Genomic DNA, 24,256 nt, shown 5'->3' with positions numbered 1-24,256 from the left:
GGATTGAAGACAATTTGATCATGGTGGATAAGCTTTCTGATGTGCTGCTGTATTCAGTTTGCCAGTATTTTACTGAGAATTTTTGCGTCAGCATTCACGAGGGATATTGACCTAAAGAAACCATCATCAGGGTGAACAGGCAATCTACAGAATTGGAGAAAATTTTTGCAATTTATCCAGCTAACAAAGGTCTAACAGCCAGAATCTATAAGCAACTTAAATATTCAAGGGAAAAAAACAAGCAACCCCATTAAAAAGTGCAAAGGACATGAACAGACACTTACCAAAAAAAGACATTAATGTGGCCAACAAACATATGAAAAAAAGTTCAACATCACTGATGATTAGAAATGCAAATCAAAACCACAATGAGACACCATCTCACACCAGTCAGAATGGCGACTATTAAAAAGTCAAGAAACAACAAATGCTGGTGAGTTTGCAGATAAAGAGAAACACTTTTACACTGTTTCTGGGAATGTAAATTAGTTCAACCATTGTGGACAACAGTGTGGCAATATCTCAAAGATCTAGAACAAGAAACACCACCTGACCCAGCAATCCCATTACTGGGCATATACCCAAAGGAATATAAATCATTCTATTACAAAGATACATGCATGCATATATTCACTGCAGCACTATTCACATTAGCAAAGACATGGAATCAACCCAAATGCCCATCAATGATATACTGGATAAAGAAAATGTGGTACATATATACCACGGAATACTATGCACCCATAAAGAAGGAATGAGATCATGTCCTTTGTAAGGACATGGATGGAGGTGGAAGACATTATCCTCAGCAAACTAAGGCAGGAACAGAAAAACAAACACTACACGTCCTCACTTATACGTGGGAGCTGACCAATGAGAACATATGGACACAGGGAGGGGAATAACATACACAGCGTTCTGTTGGGGGGTTGGGTGGGGAAGGGAGGACATTGGGAAAAATAGCTAATGCATGCTGGGGCTTAATACCTAGGTGATGGGTTGATAGGTGCAGCAAACCACCATGGCACATGTTTACCTATGTAACAAACCTGCACATCCTGCACATGTACCCTGGAACATAAAATTAAAAATTAAAAATAAATAAAAGTGAAAGAATAAAGAAAGAATAAAAAAAGAATTCATATGTTTTAGAAATAGAAAAAACGTGTAATGATTATCTTTGGTCAAGAGAAATTTTAAAGTCAATTCAGTATTTCATCACAAGAAGTTCATATTATAACATCAAAAACACATACATAATTTCAGACTTTAGGAATACACACTTATTGTGAAAAATTTTTTAACTCAAAATAATCAATATACAAAACCAAAAAAATGTTCCCTTGGATTACACAAATAATAGCAACAATATCAAAACTGCTTAAAAAGTGATATTAGAGTTCAATATTCCTCTAAAAATCAAAAAAAGTTAGCTGATATTAACATACGCAGATTTAAAAAGTAAAAACAAAAAAGTTCAGACCCTCTGAAATTTAACCTACTCAGGCTCTCATAGAGAAGATTTAAAATCACAATTATGCTAGGAAAATACAAATATCTGAATAATTTGTCTTTATTTAACAGTTTCGGACTGAGTGTTTTATTTCACATCAATATAGAGCCTTGAAAAATGTGTATGTGAATATTATTTTTAAAAATATCAACAATCTTGACTGGCTTACTAATGAATCACTTTTTTCTATATTGAAAGCCATTTTACATGAGATTGAAAACTCATTCTTTATATAGATTAACATTAGGAAGGAAAAAATTAAAAAGTTTTAACAATCCTAACCTTTGAAATATAGTATTTTACATAGTAACTTAAATGTTCTACTGTTCTCCAAATTTTTAAATAAAAATCTGTTGGCACCATTTATAAAATAACAAATCTTACTAACTTAAATTAACACAAATGTTTTAGAATGGAAAAAACATTATTCCAATATTGACTATACCTATAAAATAAAACTTAATCCTAGAGACTTAAATGTTAGACCTAATACCATAAAAACCCTAGAAGAAAATCTAGGTAGTACCATTCAGGACATAGGCATGGGCAAGGACTTCATGTCTAAAACACCAAAAGCAACGGCAGCAAAAGCCAAAATTGACAAATGGGATCTAATTAAACTAAAGAGCTTCTGCACAGCAAAAGAAACTATCATCAGCGTGAACAGGCAACCTACAGAATGGGAGAAAATTTTTGCAATCTACTCATCTGACAAAGGGCTAATATCCAGAATCTACAAAGAACTCAAACAAATATACAAGAAAAAAACAAACAACCCCATCAAAAAGTGGGGAAAGGATATGAACTGACATTTCTCAAAAGAAGACATTCATACAGCCAACAGACACATGAAAAAATGCTCATCATCACTCGCCATCAGAGAAATGCAAATCAAAACCACAATGAGATACCGTCTCACATCAGTTAGAACGGCAATCATTAAAAAATCAGGAAACAACAGGTGTTGGAGAGGATGTGGAGAAATAGGAACACTTTTACACTGTTGGTGGGATTGTAAACTAGTTCAACCATTATGGAAAACAGTATGGCAATTCCTCAAGGATCTAGAACTAGATGTACCATATGACCCAGCCATCCCACTACTGGGTATATACCCAAAAGATTATAAATTATTCTACTACAAAGACACATGCACACGTATGTTTATTGCAGCACTATTCACAATAGCAAAGACTTGGAATCAACCCAAATGTCCATCTGTGACAGACTGGATTAAGAAAATGTGGCACATATACACCATGGAATATTATGCAGCCATAAAAAAGGATGAGTTTGCGTCCTTTGTAGGGACATGGATGCAGTTGGAAACCATCATTCTTAGCAAACTATCACAAGAAGAGAAAACCAAACACCGCATGTTCTCACTCATAGGTGGGAACTGAACAATGAGATCACTTGGACTCGGGAAGGGGAACATCACACACTGGGGCCTATTATGGGGGGGGGGAGGGATTGCATTGGGGAGTTATACATGATATAAATGATGAATTGATGGGTGCTGATGAGTTGATGGGTGCAGCACACCAACATGGCACAAGTATACATATGTAACAAACCTGCACGTTATGCACATGTACCCTAGAACTTGAAGTATAATAAAAATAAAGAAAGAAAGAAAAAGAAAGAAAGAAAGAAAGAAAGAAAGAAAGAAAGAAGGAAAGAAAGAAAGAAAGAAAAGACACAAAAGTATAGCTGGAAGGTTATTCACTGTAGCTTATTTAAAATAGCAAAAAAAAGTTAGAACCAACATATCTATCCACTAATAAGTTGGTGAGATAATTTGTACCATATACTGGTATAATATACTGTTGTTAAATATGGTATGGTGAAAAATATTTAATGATATTATTGAAAATACATTATTAAATAAAAATCAAATTATTATACAATAAAAAATAAAAATAAAATAAAACTTAATCCTAAGAAAATATAAATACTAAGATAAAAACACTACTTTTTGTTTTTATTTGAAAGTACTCTGAATAAAACTGCACTATTACTACACATCTTCTATAATTATACAGTATAATAACAGGCTGAAAAATAATACTTTCAAAATAAAACAAAAAGCTAGTTTTAAATTATAAACTATCTTAAAAGAAGGCAACCTAATTTCACATACATCTTCAGCTATTTTCTTTATTGGATTTCTGTCCAAACAGGAAAAATATCAATTACAATTGGCAAGGCACAGTGGCTCACACCTGCAATCCCAGCACTTTGGGAGGCTGAGGTGGGCAGATTACAAGGTCAGGAGTTCAAGATCAGCCTGGCCAATATGGTGAAACCTCGCCTCTACTAAAAATACAAAAATTAGCCGGGTAAGGTGGCGGGTGCCTGTATTCCTAGCTACTCGGGAGGCTGAGGCAGGAGAATAGCTTGAAACCGGGAGGAGGAGGTTGCAGTGAGCTGAGATCGCGCCACTGCACTCCAGCCTGGGCGACAGAGTGAGACACCATCTCAAAAAAAAAAAATTTTAACTGAAATGTAGACTTGTTAAAACATCATTTTCTGCAGGATTTAATAATTTTAATGCTGCAAATAAATTTTCTAGTTTGTATATTCTTATCATTTCCAAATATAAAATATTATACATTAAGACATAACTGAAGTTAAAGGAACTCTGAAAACTAAAGGCAAATGATTGGTCCTTCCTGATTAAATTGGTGCCTCCTCCAAAAAAAAAAAAAAAAAAAAAAAAGGCATCATAATGCCTTTTCTTTGACATTCAAACTCATTTTATTTTTAATAAACCAAAATCATTAACTTTGCCATATTTTATGGTGACTAAATAACAAAAGCACCCCAGTGATACAATAGCTATACAAGTTGTATAAAATGTGGGGACCAGGCGCAGTGCCTCATGCCTGTAATCCCAGCACTTTGGGAGGCTGAGGCGGGTGGATCACCTGAGGTTAGCAGTTCAAGACCAGCCTGACCAACATGGTGAAAGCCTGTCTCTCCTAAAAATACAAAATTAGCCAAGCACCATTGCACTCCAGCCTGAGCGACAGAGCAAGACTTTGTACAAAAAAAAAAAAAAGAAGAAGAAGAAGAAGTTGTGCAAAATGAATTATTTTCCAAGGGAGATACTCTTCATAATAGTGTAAATAATCTTCAAGATCTGGCAGGGCTTAGGGGAGAGGGAATGACACAAAAGTGTTCAGAGAGTTTAGGTTACAAGAAGTAAATGTTACATTGTCTGTTCTAAAATAATCACAAACTAGAAATGAACTTGTTTGAAAAAATACATACATGAAGTTTCCAACTCTTAAGTAAACTTTAACTTTCAGGATACCAAATTCAAACTTGCAGTATTTCTGGAAATTATTTCCCAACATCAAAGAAATGACAATATCAACATGCTCAATACAGACACACAGATATTAACACACTTGACTGTCCTTAGCTTGCTTAGGAATTTTCTAAATTTTTGCAAATATTCTTTAAATCACCCCATATCCAGTTCTTCAGAAATGTTTGGTTTATGCTAACTCTTAAGTGCACTTGTATAATTTTATGGTTCTATCTTTGCATCAAAATAATACTCTGAACTTGCTCAATTAATATTTACTTGCAAAATAAATTCCAATTCAATAGTAAATGAAATGACAAAATATTGATTCCCCTTCCCCACTGGATATACTGTTCTTGAATATCACAAATATCTCCAAGTAGCTAATAACCAAAAATATAAAACCCAACTAAAATTAAATATTACTAAATATAAAATGATAGAAAATTATCATACTATGAGCTAAACACAAGGAAAGAAGAGATTGTGTCTGACTTCTCTATTCCCTTTTAATAATTGTCACTCCTACAAGCACTTATATTTTCCAGGGAAATGGTAGTACTAACTCTCTATATATTAACCACAGTTGCAATTATAACTCGACAAAGTAGGAACTGAAACAAAGGTCAGGGAAGACGTGTAAAGTATCAGAAGGTAAAATGGTATTTATTGCCTTTGAAACCACATACAAAGAAGAATAGTTCATCAAATAAAATATTTTCAAGATATCTCACACTGGTGAACCACATTTACTAGGTAATAATCTTTTAAAAATTATTACTAAGTAATAATCTTTTTAAAATCTTTTTATCATGTCCTAGGTCACAGAAAATTTCTACAGCAATCTAGCAATCTAACAAGGTGTCCTGGGGAAAAAAAACCTGAAAAATCTAGATTCATTTAACATGATTTAATATTGGAAGTTGTTGTACTATGCTTAACACCTTTACTCTAGCTCTACAGTGTCTCAACCAACATAATAATTACTGGGTATCCTATATATCATTTGTTACCAAACTAATGTATAAGTGATCTGAGCTTCCATTTTATTCTACTGAAAAACAAAAAATCATGAGTATATTGTAATATAATCTTCAAAGCATTATGGGTCTCATTAAGAGTTACTCAAGACTTATTCATTTAAAAATTCCTATAAACTATAAACTTTTACTTAACAATTCCTTTTACTTAACAATTCCTAAAAGTCACAATATAAAAGGTAAATAATGAAAAATATTGAGCATAAACAAGTTATAAATATACTATATGTATAACATATAGTATAATATATAGTATGTATAACATATACAATATGTAGTATACTATACTCAGGCTGTTTCACATGGGTACCCTCCCAAGAAGATTCTCTTGTCTGTGCCTATTGTATATGTTATACATACTATATATTATACTATAGTATACTATACTATACTACATATAGTATATATAACATATACTATATGTATAATTATATAACACATGCTATATATAATCCTGTGTAACAACTAAAAACTTGTTCATTTAGCAATATACGTCTACAATGGAAAAAATATATATAACCTATTCTATTCTTTATCTGGAACTATAATCACCTCTTACTCATAAATCATCTCTTACTCATAAATCCTATCTTCCAAATAGAAATTTAATGATGAATGTAAGCATTATACCAATACTAAACACATCTGTGTGTATTCACCCTAAATATAGTTCAGTTTCTTGCTTAGCAGCATCAAAAATTATTTTAACTTATGATTTCACAAAAATACTTTCAAAACAAATATAGTTTTATCAGGATGATTATATTTCTAACAGTTAGTGAGCATTTATTATGTACCAGGCAACACTGCAATGCTTTACATGTTTTAATTTATTTAATCTTCACAACCACCCAAAGGGGTAGTTACTATTATGATCTCCATTTTACACAAGAAGAAACTGAGGCACAAAAGAGTTTGAAAGCTTATCCATGGTTTTATCATTAATAAGGGATAAAGCAAATATTCACACTCAGTGAGTCAGCCTCAGTGCCCATACTTTTAATAACCATTCAATGCAAGCAATTCATAAATCTCTATGACTCAATAGTGTTGTGTTCTCAAGACTCAGTCTGACATTTCACATGTCTATCAGCCATTCTCCTCTGGATGTCTAGATGTTACTTCATATTTAAAATATCAAAAACTCTTCTTTAAAAATGGGTTATCACTCTAGATTTCTTTCAAAGATGACTTCCAGTTAAATAAGCAACTGTAGAAGGATAGGCACACATTACCATTAAGCACTGCCTCATTAGCAAAGAATGAACAGATATTTCTTGTGCTTTTTTTGAACGGGTTATTACATTCTCTAGTTCTCATAATCTACACAAGGACTTTCAAGCAAAAACAAGCATGTGGGCCAGAAAGCATGATTTTAAAAAACAAAAACAAATGAGAAAACATCCTGGAAAAAGACTAACAAGTTTGTTCTGGAGAAAATAGTCTACAGATAAAAACAATTACCCTGAATATTTAAACACTGATATTAAAATAGGCTGAAACTATGGGAAAGTTAAGCTAATTTTCCAAGTGTAAAGGGTGGCAACTTCTGCATTTAGAACAATACCTGGGCAAGATAAAGTAAACATATTATACATCTAGGCCATTTCTAACATGATAATATTTTTACTATTTACTCTGAATTAAGTTTAGCTCAAAATTACTGTGACTCATTATGTATAGTCTGGACTTCAAATACAGGAAGAATAGATTCTAAGAGTTTTTACACAGAAAGCCTAAAAGTATTTTTTTCTCACAAAATAATTCAGGAAGTTATCTACAGTCCTCTCTAGAGTAGTGATTATCAACCTTAGCTGTGCATTGGAATCACCAGGAGAGCTTTAAACACCCATTAGTAAAGTCACAGTTCTTGACCAATTAAAACAGAATGTTTAATTTTTAACAGGGACCCAGGCGTCAGCGTTTTTTGAAAGCTTCCTTTGTTAATTCCAATGCAAAGTCAAGGTTGAGAACCACTGTAATAGAGTGCCTTTTATGCTTTTTTAGTAGGTAAGACTCTTTCAAATATTGATGTCTTAAACCAAGAGGAACTACTAAAATCACTTTGCCCTGGACCCAGAGTACCTGCAGGCAATAATAGTGGAAGAGTAATAGAGGTGGTAGGAGCTGAAATAGTAAAGGCAATAAAACCAGGGTTTTTTTAATGTTGTTTTCTTGCTTTGTTTTAAGGCTATGATTACAGCAAGTATGGAAATTTATTATTAGTCTATGAAACTATATTTCTTATATTTGTCATAAAAAGTCATGATTTTTTTCCTTACATAGGACTTCAAATTTGTGTTTTGAAGTATAATTTAATGTTTGGTTTTCTAACTGCTTTTACAACAGCTACTTTAACTCACTCAGTGATTCACTGTGTGTTAGGCGTGCTATGAGATAGAAGCTGGGACCCAAAGTGGGTCCTTAAAGAATCTGATGGGGAAAAAGACCCCTTTAGAAGGTAGACACATGCACAGGTAAGGGAACAGTAAAGGACATAAGAGCCAAAATGTATGGTTTGGTGCCAAGAGTTTATAGGAAACTCTTCCCCAAGTAAGCTAACTACTTTTCAAAAGGCAGTATAAATAACAAACAAAAGCAGTCAGAGAAATCTGAGTTGAACATCTCAGTTCCTTACTTACCAGCTTTAAATTCATGGGCAAGATATTTAATTTCCCTGAGACTCATCCATAAAGCAGTGATAATAGCTTGGAGGAAAATGCTTCTTTCCCACTCCTGATGTTTCCTTCCATGTGGAGGTTCATGGGTGGGGCACTCTCCTAGCATACTCCTCCTAGCCTCTTTGTTCTTCTTACTTATGCCTTCCAGAAATAAGGTCAATCTCACTGGTCCATTTGGAAGGAAAAAGACCTATGTTTGATTAGCCTCTTCCTCCTCCTTTTCTTTTTGGGGAGAACTGCCTCAGGCTGTTTCACATGGGTACCCTCCCAAGAAGATTCTCTTGTCTGTGCCTATAACTGTCTGTGTAAGCCTAAATAATTCCTTATTTCATTATTGGTAAGCCAATTTTTCCATTAATATAAGCCAGTCTTCAATATTGTTTTTGGTTTTATTTATTTTGTTTGTTTAAGTGTGACATTTTGCTTAACAATTATCTTTCTCCTTCTGAAGAGGTTTATTTGAAAGTGGTTTAGAACTCGAAGTGGTGTACTAGTTATTAGGTTCCTAGACCTTTATATCAACATATTTTGTAGAGCTGTAATAAGCATTAAATGAGGTAATACATATAAGACTCTTGAGACAGTGCCTGAAGCATAATGAGCACTCAAAATATGGTAGCTGTTTCTATCACTACAATAACCACTACTGCTATCAGGAAAGATTCGAAAATTAGATAGAAAGGGGCACCAATTGTAAAGCATTTATCAATTCACTATAAAACATCTAGGTAAAATTCAAATAAAATACCTTCTAACATTACATCAGTAAAAACAAGATATTTCCACTCACTGAAAGAGTATAGCCTGTTATGATGTTAGTTATAATACAGAATGTGGAATAATACACGTTTTATTTATAAAGTCAAAACAAACATTTGCCAGGGAACATTCTTTACAGCCTACAAAATCCTCAGTAACTAATCCATACAGAAAATGAATGTAATGTGGATAAACAAAATCAGACAATACTGTAGTGCATAAAATATTAAAATTTTAACAATATTTTAGGGTCAGTTTGACATCTAAAAGATTTAAGAGAAAATATGCTAGAATCAGTTTATTTATAAATTTATCTGGTTCAGAAATATTTTAGAAGCACACTTAAAACACCTAAAGACATTTCATATGATATAAAACTATATATAACAGAAAAATGATTCTTCAAAATGAGCCCAGGAAGCTCACTAATAATAGCAAGATTTATTAACATGAGATCTACAGATATTTAGGAGTTTTATGAAACCCTTGAAATTATTTGTGAAATGTCATACATGTGTGCATGCATGTGTGGTTAAAATCTTTCACTACATTCTAAAAACTTCACCATTCAAAAAATGTAAAGATAGTGAAGCAACGTTTTATAATCATAGTGGCCACTTCCAGTTCATCCGTTTATCCAGATTTTCTAGTAAGTTTTCCTGCCATTTATTTTCAATTTGGATGTTAGTACATGAAAAACTTTTAAAGAATAAAAAAAAGATTCTACAGAAAATAATCTACTTTATAAAAATGTCTATTTACTCTTAAGTGTTCTTCTGATTTTTGTTTTCATTATCATGCGATGTTTTTACTGCTGTTCTCAAGTTCATTGTCTTATTTTCCTGTATTTCTTCGGTTGGTAGTTTTTCAAAAATGTCTTCAACATAACTGCTGTTCTTCAAACCATCGGGCAGTTCCCAAAGTGAAGTTGTTGTACATGTATCAAACAACATGGTACTCTGGAAATGTTTTCCACTACCAACTTTCTTTCTCACTGTTAAATTTCTAGAATGTGATTTTTTACTAATATGAATTTTCCTTAAGAGGTTCTTACAGACATCTTTCCTCTTTGTAGATTTCTGTTCATACTTTCTCAGCGCATGTAAAATTTATATTTTGATTTTTGTAACAATTTTGATCTAACAATGGGAAAATAGGCTTACTCTGTAATTTATACTGGATTTTTAGTAGATTCAGTAGCAGTCATTGCATCAAGATAAGCTGAATCTTTAGAATAAGTTGCGAGACCAGATGCAACTAATATATCTGCCAAATTCTTTTTCTCATGCATGACATCTACTTTCAGTTTTGTTTCAGAATTACATTCCCTAAACTGAAAAACTAGGTCTGGTTTACTTAGGAAATCTCGAAAAAAAGCTTTTGGCTTCTTCACTCTAATGTTTTCTTTTAGCAGGTAAGACACCATATAAAATACATGGATAACTCAGCCTTGGCAAATTCAAAAATTCCTCAGGAACAACTTTAAGATTTATAATTTCTGAATAATGTATATAAAAAGAAAATCCATAGTCAATCAACACAAGACATAAAGACTGAGGTGAGACTTCAGAAATTTCTACTCTATTCCACTGATCTTCCGATTTATATTTGAACACACAACTAGAGCCGGGAATTATGAACTCCTGAGGCAATGTTTGTAAGGTCTCCGGGAGATCAGAAAGCAACATAAAAAGATATTTCATTATGTCAAAGAAATCTTCTAACTGAATACTGAAGTCTGATGGATCAGAAACAGCAGTTGCAATACCAGAATACTGCCTATCATTTGGAATTGAACCCAAGTAAATGATTTTATTGTGCATGAATGATACAGGAGTCTTAGATTCAATGTTGTAAACAATTTCTGCAGGTCTAAGTTTGTTTTCTTCAACGTGAACTGTATTCAAATTTAAGTATTCCAAAAGTAACAGGTCATCTACCAAAATTTCTACTTCCCAAACAGCATCTAAATATTTCAGGAAAAGAATATTTATTTCCAAATGAGCAAATAAGCACTCAAATGACATGTTCTTAGAATTTTCAAACCAAATCCATTTACAAGGTACAGCTTGTCTAGGAATACTTATTTCGTTACTAAGCAGCTTGGTATTACATACAGGCACTATTTCATAGATACCACAATCTACTAAAAAAACAAGTACTTTATCATCAACATACTTTTCTTCCACTTTTGATCGATGCCATTTCGAGGTATTTTTAGATTTTGCCAAGCATTCTAAACCTTTTTCAATACTTTCCATTGATAAAAAGGGGGAATTTTTTTCTTCTTTAGTAATTAATACTATTAAATCTGATAAAATCTTTTTATTTTTGGATAACTTCACAAAAAATCTTCCACTTTTTGAAACATTAAGCATTTCAGCTTTTTCAAGTTGTCCAGGTTTGAATTCTTCGAAAGGAATTTTAAACAGCTATTGGTTCGAATTCATAGAACCTTCAGACTCATTTGATTTTCCTTTCTTCACTTCATTATTATCACCTGGGCTCACCTTTTGATCCAGAACCTGAGGCATTTGCAATGCTGACTTCTGTAGTTTTGAACACACTTTCCATTTCAGTAGTTCATTAATGACACATCTTTCATCACAAATCAAATTTACTTCCCATTTCTGATCATGCTTTTTCAAAAATTCACAATAAACTGTTTTGTTATGTACTTTTGAAGTAAAATAATCCACAGTTTTGTCATCCCATATTTCATCAGGCTCATTCCATTTTACTCCACTAAGAAAAGAATGGATTCCTAGCTGAGGAACAGTTAAAAATTCCCTCTGAAGTTCATAAATTTTACATGTGTTTACTATCGCAGAGTTACCATAGTCAATAAATTCTACTTCAAAAGAATTTCCTGGCAAAATTTTCTTAATAACTGCCCTGTAAATGGCATTGTCACCAGAATATTCTGCAACTACAAGATCTCCCACTAGAGGTGGAACTGATTTTCTCTCTTTCAATCTCCTTGCTGTTGTATTTACAGCATCAGCAAGTCTGATAATTATACTTTCATTCTCAGCAAGCTGAATGTGGAAACTTGCTGGATTACTGATATTAGATACATACCCTTTAACTTTGGCATTCAAATAAATTTGTGGTTGAGGAAGGTCTTGAATCCGTGGCCTAATAAGGTCATATGGGTTTTGTGAGGATGTTTGATTTAATGCTCTGATAAAAGACTGTGATACAACCTTTAGTGGTTTTTGATGCACACCCCTGTTCTCAAGAATATGTGCAGCTCCAGGGGCAATTTTTATACCTTTAAGCCCATCATTCAAAGAATTCTTCATTTTGTTTTTTGACAAAGGTTCCATTTTATAACAAACTGATGGCTTCAAAAACCTGGCATATATACTTTTGGGATGCATCAACTGATCCATTTTTCTTTCGGAATATGTTACTGGACTAGTTTTATTAATCACATTAGGGCAATAGTTGTTTCCTGTTCTGCCTTTCAAAGAAGTAGTAAGTCTCTTATTCTCATTTATTTTATTACTCTTTTCCATGCAGCATGCTTGGTCACAATGTCTTTTTCCATAAGCATGAAGCAATACTTTAATTTTCTCATTTATATATTGAGATCCATCATACAATTCTATACCAAGCTGTCCGTCTGACTCCTGGGACAATATTATCGCCTTTAATGGTTTTCCCAAGAAATTGTCTTTAAACCAACTACTGATTTCTGCTGGAATATCTACATCTCTAAGATCTGACAAAAAACACTTAATAGCTTGCATAGGTGTAAACAACAACTCTGGAAACTGAGCTGAAATGGCCCTCAACATATTTTCTCCTACTAATTGCTTATTTCCAAAGTCTACAAAATAGACTTGAAATTCAGATGATGAAACTGTTGGTACTGCTAAAGCTCTATATGAGAGACCATCCTCTACATACTTAGATATGCACACTCTCGTTTTATTAGAATCATATTTTGGACAATTTTTGAGGTTACTGCTCTCTGTGATTTTTGTTTCTATCATCTCTAGATCTTTATTATTTCTGCCAAGCTGGCAATAAAACTTTTTGGGACTATATATGTGAGATATATATACTTCTTCTTCATTTCCAATTTTTATATTAAAGGAAGAATAACAGTAACTGTAAAGACTAACTAAAGATGGGAATGTCTCTGATAATGTGATATACTGAGCAGAGCCACGATTCATAAGAAATTCTTTTGCACTAGTATATGAGGATTGTAAATCCACTAAGTTATATAAATGGTTGGGATGTATAACAACTAAGGCATAGATGATACAAGTCAATAACCCTCTAGATGAAGAGATAAAATTCCGCAAGTCTCTGAATGCTTTTCTTGTCCAACTGAAAAATTTACAACTAACAGGATCAATAAAATGGTTAAGACAACATCTGAAGGCTTGGCTTTCTAGCAAGAGAAAACGTGGATTAATCGCAAAAAGATCTTTAATTAAAACCCTTTTTTGGTAACCATAGTCAACAAATACTATGTCAACTTCTTTTGATACTTGAGTCAAAACAGCAGCTCTATACCACTTCCCAGAATACTTAGCAACACAAGCAGTCTGCCCAATCTCGTAAGGATCAGAATGAATACTATAGTAATTCTGAATTTGCTCCATTAGTAATTTTAGGTCTTCTAACTTACATTGGAGTTGGCATGAAAAGTCACCTGGGCCATAATAATAGGAACATTTAACTTCAAGAACTGTTCCTGGTTTAAATATATATTCTTTATAAGACCAGGATGACTCAGGTCCCACAGACAAGGTGAAAGGATTTTTTAAATCTGAGACATTAACAGCTGGGGACTTTGGCAAAGACAAGTTATTTTTTACCAGGTTATTTGAAAGGTACTTTTTAGATTTAGGTCCTTCAAGAAGGGCAGATATGACTTTTTTAATATTAACTTTGTTTTTAGATTTTGAATTTAACATTGAATATTCACTTACAGATTTTGGAAAATATTTTAGTTCTACTTGACAATATTCTGCATATCCAGCTTGTAACATAAGAGAGATAACATCAATATTTTCTGAGGCTTCAACACTTCGAATATTTACGGTGTATTTGTCATCTTTTTTTGCTATAACCTGAAGCAAAATTGCTTTGTTCAAAACTAATTTTTTAAAATAATCAATTGCAGCTTTAGTCCATAAATCTTCAACAGGAAATATATGTGCAAGTGAACAGGACATTGCTAAGGCAGGTAACTCACAAAATTCTGGAAGCAAAATTTTTACATCAAAAAATGGTATGGAATCAGTATTACCATAATCCAAAAAATAAACATTAATCTTATAACCATTAATTTCAGTGATGACAGCTCTGTAAAAACGTCTGTCCTTGCTATATCTAGCACAACAAAATAATCCAGGTTCAGGTTTTCTTAGAATCATTTCATCGTTTTCACACAAATCATAAAATTTGTTTATATTTTTCATTATTTCTTGAAATTCATTCTGATGGTCATTAGTGCGTACCCAGAAATTTGATGGGTCTAATACATATGCTATAAAAGCTATATAGGCAGCCTCTATCTCCATTTCTACTGTTTCAATCGGAAAACCTACTTTTAAAATGCCTTTTTTATTTAGAGAGTCTGTTGACCATTCAATATTTCCCATAAAACTCTCAACTGCAAAGCTGTTTACATCAGACACACTTGTCTCACTCAAGATATTGGATATTTTTGAATCAGACATCGGAGAAAGTACTTGTGTGCCTACAGTCTTCAGTAGACACTTAGAATTAACTGTAGACTCTTGAGTTTGTAATGTCACGTAATACAAACGCTCATCCTTATTGAACCAATCAATGTGTGCATATACCACTTGTCCTAATAAGGCCTGTTTAAATACACTCAGTTGAAATGTTCTTGCATCTCTATCTGGACTGTGCAAACATGTCAGAGAACATGGAAATGAAAATAATGGTACTAAAATAAAATCTTGTTTAAGTTTCTTTACATAAATTGAGGGTATAGCCTCGCTACTGCCATAATCCATAAACCAAATTTTTACTTGATTTGGGGGCAAGAGCTGCTGAAGAATTCCTCTATGCCACTGTCCATTTTGCCTTCTGGCAACACAAAGTAGTCCAAAATTATCACACGTGGGACTAGTTTCTTGACAGATGGTATCATAATGTAAAGTCATATGTGCTGTCAAGTTTTCTAGTTCTGGAGTCCATTTAATTAACTGACAATAAAATTTACTAGGGCTCAATGCAGATGATACCTTTACACTTTCAGTACTTCCTACTGACAAAGATGGCTGCAACTTATCCAGAACATGTTGAATATCAAGTGAAATGTCTTTATTACCTAATGACAATTCAGGTCTTTTATGTTGCAATAAATCTGGCATTTGTTGAGGGAATTCTAACATTTCCACAATAAGACGAAATGAATCTCCATCAACAAGTCTTCCTAATTGTAACTCAAGAGCCTGAGATATAATTTTTGGCACATCAAAAATAAACATTTGCAGAGGTAAAATAGCTTGCACATAACCTTTCACTTGTATTCCTACTAATGACTTGAAATAATTCAAAGCTTTAGGGGACCATTTTTCCCCAACTGGTAGTATATTCGCAAAAATACCAAATACTACCCGTGGCGGTAGCTCAAATAAATTGCCACAGGCTGAAGCAATCTGTGGACCAGCAACTCTTAGTTCTTCTCCACGATCTATGAGGAGCACTGTATAGAGTTCATTTTTCTTTTCCACGACTCTTCCTCTCTGCCATTCTCCAGATACTCTTTCTTCCACCAAACAAAATTCATCAATTTCCACATTATTTTTCACTTTTGGAGTATGTTGTATTTCTCTCTGCAATATGTGGTAGTCAAATTCACATTCATTATTATTTATGCCTTGAAATTTCACCAGAATATCCTTGGGAAGACATTTAATATGTGATATTGTCAGATCCACATCTAAAAATGTTGGTAAGAGAGAGGTAGAATCCATTTTCTAAAAAGCAAATAATAATTACTCATTAGCTATCAAAGTTAACTGCAATTAGCCTTATGTTTGGCACATAAACATAAAACTAAAAATAATTATATGCCTGTATTTTATCAAATTTAAACATGTTGATAAAAATTATACACACTGAATAAGATGCTGGTAAAATAAACAAAATCTAACATTCACTGCTTTCTATACTTTTAAAATTTTTCATTGAAATATTACAAAAACTTTTTTTTAATAGGAAGAATATCATCACTGGAAAACAGAGAAGAGCAACCTTTATTTTCCAGAAACTTTAACAAATTTCAGCTGGATATTGGACAGATGTGGTGTAATGAAAGGAGCCAAATTAGCCTCATTGGGGACCTCCTTCTCCTCCTGTAAGACCACCACTTTCCTTCATGCAGACTCTTTCCAACCATCTATAACTCAAAGAGGTGAGTGCTAGAAGAAAGGGCAGATGGTGAACCAAAAAGGGGCACATTGTTTGCACTCCCCACTTTATGCTGAATTCGCAATATTTGGACTCTTATCAGCATCATTATGCAACCCGGGGATTCATCTTTGATTGAGGGAAATCAGCTGAGACCTGGACACCACTAAGGGAAGCCAAGCATAGAAAGACACTGAAGTAGGTTAGGTACATCCACACCTTATCACTGGCATGACTAGCCATAACAAGTGGAAAAGGGAAGGAATCTATAGCATCAAGGCAAAATTTTCTACCATAGCTAATCTGTGGATTTTTAGGATTCTAAAAATAAGGCAAATATTCAAGAAATACAAATAATCCCCAATTTCAGGCAAGAACCATCGTCTACTGTGACAGAATACAGCTCAACTCTTCCTTGACTCTGAGTTAACAGTTAACAGGCATCAAATTATTTCTATGAGGATGAGTAAGAGAAAAACATTGCATGCCCTCTCCCCAAAAATGAGGAGGGAACCTCTAAAAAAAAAAAAAAAAAAAAAAAAAACAAGGAAATGCTACTCCATAGAAATAGATGTACTGAAAGAAATAGCAAAGTCCTGTTCTCAAAATGGTCAAAAGGTGAAAATATAACAACTAATATTAGGATGAACTATACACACATGATAGATTTAAAACTATAATGGGAAAATTAAACCTAAAATAAAGATAAATTAGAAGAAAATTTTGACAGAATACCCCAAAGCTCAGAGGAAAAAGATAAAAAGATGAAAGAGGAGTATATAGGGCCAGAATATAAAGTCTCACCAAAGTCTAAATGTTGTCATTATTTAGTCACAGGCCTTCACCCAATTTCCATACTTTACTCAGGTTATAGCCCCATTAATTCCTTACATCAAGAGACAACCAGGTACTCTCAAATAATCCTATACTGCATTATACCAAAACTGTCTTCCTGGCATTCACCTAAAAGGCCCTGTGACCATTCACATAGGTTTATGGGAAAGAAAAAATTTACATACATCTTTCAGGAAGCATGCCTCCTATGCCACCCTTTTTAATGTATAAAAAGTAGATGTACGCAGGAGATCTCCTTCATTAAACAGAGGTGGTATATACAGAACATATAAGACAAAGCAAGCCCAAAGGCACAAGGAAGTTTTTAAATAGGTTATTCAAACTATCAAAAATCTACTCCTCCACATCACTGTCTCTCCATCAAACAATACAGATGGCCTCCTGGGGAATTTCACATCAGAGGGGGTAAACATCTGGTTTATACATGGCTCTCACTTAATGCCAGCAACATCCAGAAATACACTGCTGAGGCATTACACCCCAACCTGGGTGGGGGGCGGTAATGGGGGTAAGGTGTCAGACTAAGAAATGAAAGAGAATCTTCACAGTAGGAAGACCTACCATTACATCTACTTTGCCTAAAGAAGAAATTGCTTGAGTTAATAACCTATGCATATTAATATATAATGGCTAATAGTTTCTGCAGGATGATTAGGAATGCTGAAGGAATAAGACTGGAAGACTTATTACAAAAAAGTCTGAAGAAGAGGTATGTGAATGAGCCTCTATGAATTGGTACATAGGAAAATTTTAGGTCCCATGTGATGCTCACCAGAAGGCCCCACAATGAAAAAAATATCTTAATCAGGTAGACAGCATAACCTCTCCTGTAGACGTCAGTCAACCTCTTTCACCTGCCTCTACAGTGCTTACTCAACAGGATCATGAAGAAAGTTCCAAGTGTTATGGATAAAGCTCCTATCCTTGTGTGCCTAAAGACCAAATGAAAATAATTCAAAGAAAATTCAAGTATATATATACATATTTTTAATTATATATATTTATATATAAAATGTATATATCTTTTTTAATATATTATATAAAATATATTGTATATATTATATATAATGTATATATCTCTTAAAATATATTACATATGAAATATATTCTATATATAAAATATATTCTATATATAATATAGAATATTATGTTATACAAATATATTTATAGAATATATTATATATTTATATACAGAATTTATATGATATATAAATTCTATAAATATATTTATAGAATATATTTGTATATAATATATAATAAAAATACACATTTATATATTTTATATTTTATATATTTGTATTATATATTTTATATAGTATATATTTTATTTTATATTTGTATAATAGATAATATATTTGTATAATAGATAATACATTATATTTATATATATTTATATAAATATAATAAATATGTTCATATATTTATATAAACTATTACATTTATATATAATGTAAATATAATATATATAAAATTTAAAACTAATACTAATTATTTAACACAATGAACAAATATATTATTTTAAAGACATAATTTAAATCAAGATGTTCTAGATCCAACCGCTACTCAAATATAACAATCCTTAGAAGACTACTACATCACAGAAAGTACTTACACTGTATACACAGGATTCAGATATCAGTACTCAATTAATTGTGTGAAATTTGGCAAACTATTTTTCCTTAGAATCAGACTCTAAATCTGTAAAATGAAAAGTTTAATTAAATTAAGGTTTCTCAAACCATTTTTCTGTAGCCGAAATCTTAAACAAATGTAAAACGCAAAAGGTATTTTTTGCAAAAATCAAAATACCTATAAAGTGGATTCATTAGTGTTCTAACAATTTCATACGTTTATAAAATTTAATTGTGAAGTCAGTAAATGAAACTAATAAAGTTATTCTATTAAACACAAGCCAATAGCAGCCTCATCATATAATTTGACTTACGATGTTTGATAGCACAGTATCGGGAAAGTCAGGCTCACAAATATGGAACAGTCTACCTGCTTCCAAAATTATACATGATCCAACACAGATAGAGCAAACAAAAATACGGGAGAGCCACAACTTAAATAATCAATGAGTTAATCTAATGGCACTAACTAGTGCTCTTCTCTGCTTTTGAATTTAGTATATAATATTTGAATGTTTTGTATAAAAATTATATTTTAAAAAATCAAATTGAAATCCAAAGTTCCCAAACACCTGAATTAAATCTAAATAAAAAATATACAGCATCACAGTTCCCCTGAGGTTTGAGGAAAATATAATCTGCAAACACTATTAAAATTGATAGGGAAAACCCTTTCTATACTAAAATTTCCTGATTCTATAGAACATATATTATAGATAATGGCACTCATTGAAGTTTCTCTTCTATAAATTAACATCAAACAATTCTAGACCAGTGGAGTCCACTAGAAACACAATTAAGCCATCTATATAAAGTAATCCAGTAACACCATTAAAAAGTAATTAAAAAGAGAAATCTATTTTAACTCAATATACCCAAACCACTATCATTTCAACATGTAATCAACACAAATTATGACATTTGATTTCTTTTTAATACTAAGTCTTCAAACTATGGTGTACATTTTACATTTAGCGTACATCTCAATTTGGACTAACCACATATCAAATGCTCAGTAGCTATATGTGGTTAGTGACTACAGTATTTCAAAGTACAGGTCTAGAACTATGATACAATTTTAAGTTTTAAATATAAATTTTGTCAAAAATCTTAAAGCAGGTAAAATAATAGTTCCTTGTATTAATAACTCCTTATAATGCTTTAAATTTTTTAAAGGTTTTTAGTACACTAGTTTAACTGATCTTCACAATAAGATTCTTCATTTTTCAGACCACAGAACTGAAGATCAATTGAAACCAAAATTGATCAAAATTGAAATCTAAAAGCAGATTCAGGTTTCTGATTAGGTTTTCTGATTATCAGTCCAGTGCACTATGTATATTATTTCCACTGCTTTACACTGTTGTTTCAACTCAACTACATAATCATGGATAAGAACCAAAATAAAAATGAAAGATGCAAATACAAAAAAAAAAAAAAAACACCCACACAAACAAACAAGCAAAGCACCATTCTGGGACAGAATCTGCTTATTAAGTCTTCCTTTTTCAAAATTTAAGATCATTCTGCTCAAACTTTGGCCAGTATTCTGGCAAGGTTACTATGTTCCAAAAGACTGATACAAGTTGAAGCATCTGTGCTTTGGTTTTCCTCCTCCTGTCGTTTCCATACATTCAGAATGGTTTCTAGATTCACCTTGTTAATGACACTGATGTGATGAAAATAAAACTGGGTATACTATTTGAGTATGCGTATTTCAAAATCAGGGCTTAATTTTTTTTAACATTCTTTACTGAAGTTCACAACCAGGAGTAATTTTTTCCCCAAGGGAACATTTGGGGGCATCTGGAAATACATTTAGTTGTCTTAACTGAGGTAGAAAGTGAGTGCTACCAGTCTCTAGTGGGTAGAAGCCAGAGATGCCACTGAATATGCTATAATGCACAGCGGAGCACATTCTTCCACAAACAAAGAATTATTCAGCCCAATATGTCAACAGTTCTGAACTTGAGAAACTGCTTTAATGAGAGCAAAATTAAACACCAGGTAGATAAAAGAACTAATTTACTGAAACTATCTAAAAGAATTAGAAGAAAATAAAAGAGTATTTTTCTAATCTAACTAAGGGAGACATCTTTTAGGAGACAAAACCCAGAGGCCATACAATTTTTTAAATATATTAATTTTGTTAATTATAGGCAAAAAATGAAGCTGTAAACAACATTGAAATCAATTTAATTTACTGTATGAAGGATTTTCTCAAGACAAATATCTTCATCATCTATGACTCCACTATCATTCCACTCACAATCCACCAGGAAATTCTAATGGGTTCATTTCCAGAGCATATAAAAATCTGACACTTGCAATCCTGCTGCCACAATCCTGGTCTAAACTACCTTCCTCTGTCATCTGTGATACTACCTTCCTCACTAGTCTTTTAGCCTTAACTCCACCCTATCCCAACCTGTGAATATTCTTAGCATTGTAACCAGACTGATCTTTTTAAAATATAAGATACAATATGCTGAGAGAAAAAAAAAACATCAGTGGCTTCTAATTTCACTGAGTGAAAATTAAAGCCATCAAAATGGCTTCATGAAGTCCAAAAGGGCTAACCATCACCACCACCACCACCACCACCAACACCAAAACCTCCCATGTTTTCTCTAACCTTATTTCCTATTACACTCCCCTCACTTATTACACTGAAGCTACAATGCCTCCCTTGCCATTCCACGAATCTTTTCACCTCTGGGCTTAGGGCTTAACTGCTGTCAGAGCACAGCTTGCTTCCTCACTTCCTTCAAGTTTTGGTCAGAAGATCCCCTCTAGGTGAAGTATTCCCTGACTATTCTAATTAAAACTGTAACCTCCCACAAACTTAACAGTCCCTAGCCCCTCCCTACCCTCTCTATCAAAAGCAACAAAAAAGTTCTATTAAACTAGTACACGGTGAAACCTCGTCTCTACTAAAAAAAAAATACAAAAAAACTAGCCGGGCGAGGTAGCGGGCGCCTGTAGTCCCAGCTACTCGGGAGGCTGAGGCAGGAGAATGGCGTAAACCCGGGAGGCGGAGCTTGCAGTGAGCTGAGATCCGGCCACTGCACTCCAGCCTGGGTGGCAGAGCGAGACTCCGTCTCAACAAAAAAAAAAAAAAAAAAACTAGTGGTTCTCAAACCTTTGTTCTCAGGATACATTTATAGTCCTACAAATCACTGAAGATCTCAGAGAGTTTTCATTTATGTGATTTATATCTATCAACATTTATCAGTTTAGAAAGAAAAATAGAAATTTTAAATATATTTAATTCATTTAAAAATACTAAACCCACTAAAAACATAGATATTTTCATGAGAGATGGTTATATTTCCTGAAACCAAAAAAAAAAAATAGCGAAAAGTGACATGGTTTTATAATTTTTACAAATCTCTTTAATGTCTGCTTAATAGAAATTAAGCTGGATTCTCATATCTGCTTCTACATTCAATGTGTTGCAATAGGCTATTCTGGGTGAAGGATGTGAAGAAAATCTAGCTATACAGACACGTAGTTGGAAAAGGGAGGAGAACATTAAAAGCTTTTTCATATAACTGAAGACATTCTTCTTTGATATGCACAACAACTCAATGAGTAGTAGTTTCTTCGAAGTTAGTTTACAATATGGAATATAAAATCATAAGGGAACTTTTTGTACTGTTAACTTAAAAATCTACTGGCCTACCTATCTTGTACTTTGAAATATTTAAATATGCATGATTTTATAAGATATCACATGGGTTAATTTGAAAATATTGGTTAGATGTACAGATCTTCCATATGTCAACATACTACATTACCCAACATTCCCAAATAAAACTGACTGGTATCACCAGCAATCTCATCAGAAAAGTCATCAAATCTGGGGATACCATCAAACTCAGAATGGCAGACATAACTTTCCTGACTTTTCTAATTTTTGCTTTAAAACTTGGATTTTATCATTGACAAATACTGTCAGTTGTTTTCCTCCAAGTGAGGAGCTTGCTTCAATGTGCCAAGTACCCAAATCTGACTCAGTTTGCCACATTGGTTTGCAACTCAAATAGTTACATCAAATGCTTTTCCTAGAGTCGATCTGCACAGTTCAGTATCAACAGATGTGCTTTTATGAGTACCTCCCATTTCATCACATGGAATACTAAAAAGACATATTTTCAAGGATCATGCTTCAATATCATTCATTTTTACTGCTAGATCAAGGACATTTTAAAGTGAAACTGCCACCTTTTTTATTGCAAGTGTTTGGTAGTAAATAATAAAATGACTACCAATAGTTTGGTGCCATTGCCTTGATTCACAGCAAGGTGCCAGCAGTTTTACCCACCATTGCTTTTGCACCATGAGTGTCAACATTAACACACTGAAAAAGGTAAACATTTACAAGATGCCAAGTTTATTCATGGGGAAATAATAATATTTTCAAAAAATGGTCCTGAAAAAAAATGGATACCCACATGTAAAAGAATGAAGTCAGACCCCAACCTCACACAATATACATGAGATGTTCTCAGACTTACGATGGTTTGACTTAAGATTTTTCAGGTTTACAGGGAATTTTGGGGGACATAACCCCATAGAAATCTAAGAGCTCCTTGCAACTTAAAAAGGAGGTACAGTTTCTACTGAATGTGTATTGCTTCCACACTATCATGAAATTGAAAATCCTAAATTGAACCATGGTAAGTCAGGGACCATCTCTTTTGTTGCCAGCGTTAAATGCATCTTCAACTTACAGTATTTTCAATTTCAAATGAGTTTATCAAGATGTAATCTCAGCTGGGCACGGTGGCTCACACCTGTAATCCCAGCACTTTGGGAGGCCGAGGCAGGCGGATCATGAGGTCAGGAGATCGAGACCATCCTGGCTAACATGGTGAAACCCCATCTCTACCAAAAATACAAAAAATTAGCTGGGCGCGGTGGAGGGCACCTGTAGTCCCAGCTACTTGGGATGCTGAGAGGCAGGAGGCAGGAGAATGGCGTGAACCCAGGAGGCGGAGCTTGCAGTGAGTTGAGATCACGGCATTGCACTCCAGCCTGGGCGAAAG

The 24,256-nt window shown here is 33.2% G+C and overlaps 1 protein-coding gene and 1 long non-coding RNA gene across 2 annotated transcripts in view; both read right to left on the bottom strand.

Annotated features, from left to right (window-relative positions):
- LOC117062635 overlaps positions 1-24,256 on the bottom strand; it is a 138,883-nt gene that overhangs the window by 54,365 nt on the left and 60,262 nt on the right. The gene's annotated exons all lie outside the window — the stretch shown is intronic.
- On the bottom strand, positions 9,393-16,287 carry TDRD15 (tudor domain containing 15). Its single transcript, XM_033176394.1, is given in 4 exon segments — positions 9,393-10,690; positions 10,692-11,098; positions 11,101-11,134; positions 11,136-16,287. Coding segments are annotated over 4 exon segments (5,799 nt in total). The 5' UTR covers positions 16,284-16,287; the 3' UTR covers positions 9,393-10,480.

Source organism: Trachypithecus francoisi, unplaced genomic scaffold (assembly GCF_009764315.1).
Source record: "Trachypithecus francoisi isolate TF-2019V2 unplaced genomic scaffold, Tfra_2.0 Lachesis_group17, whole genome shotgun sequence".
Taxonomy (NCBI): domain Eukaryota; kingdom Metazoa; phylum Chordata; class Mammalia; order Primates; family Cercopithecidae; genus Trachypithecus; species Trachypithecus francoisi.
Note: the sequence above shows the minus strand (reverse complement) of the source record. Positions and strands in the feature narration are given on the sequence as shown.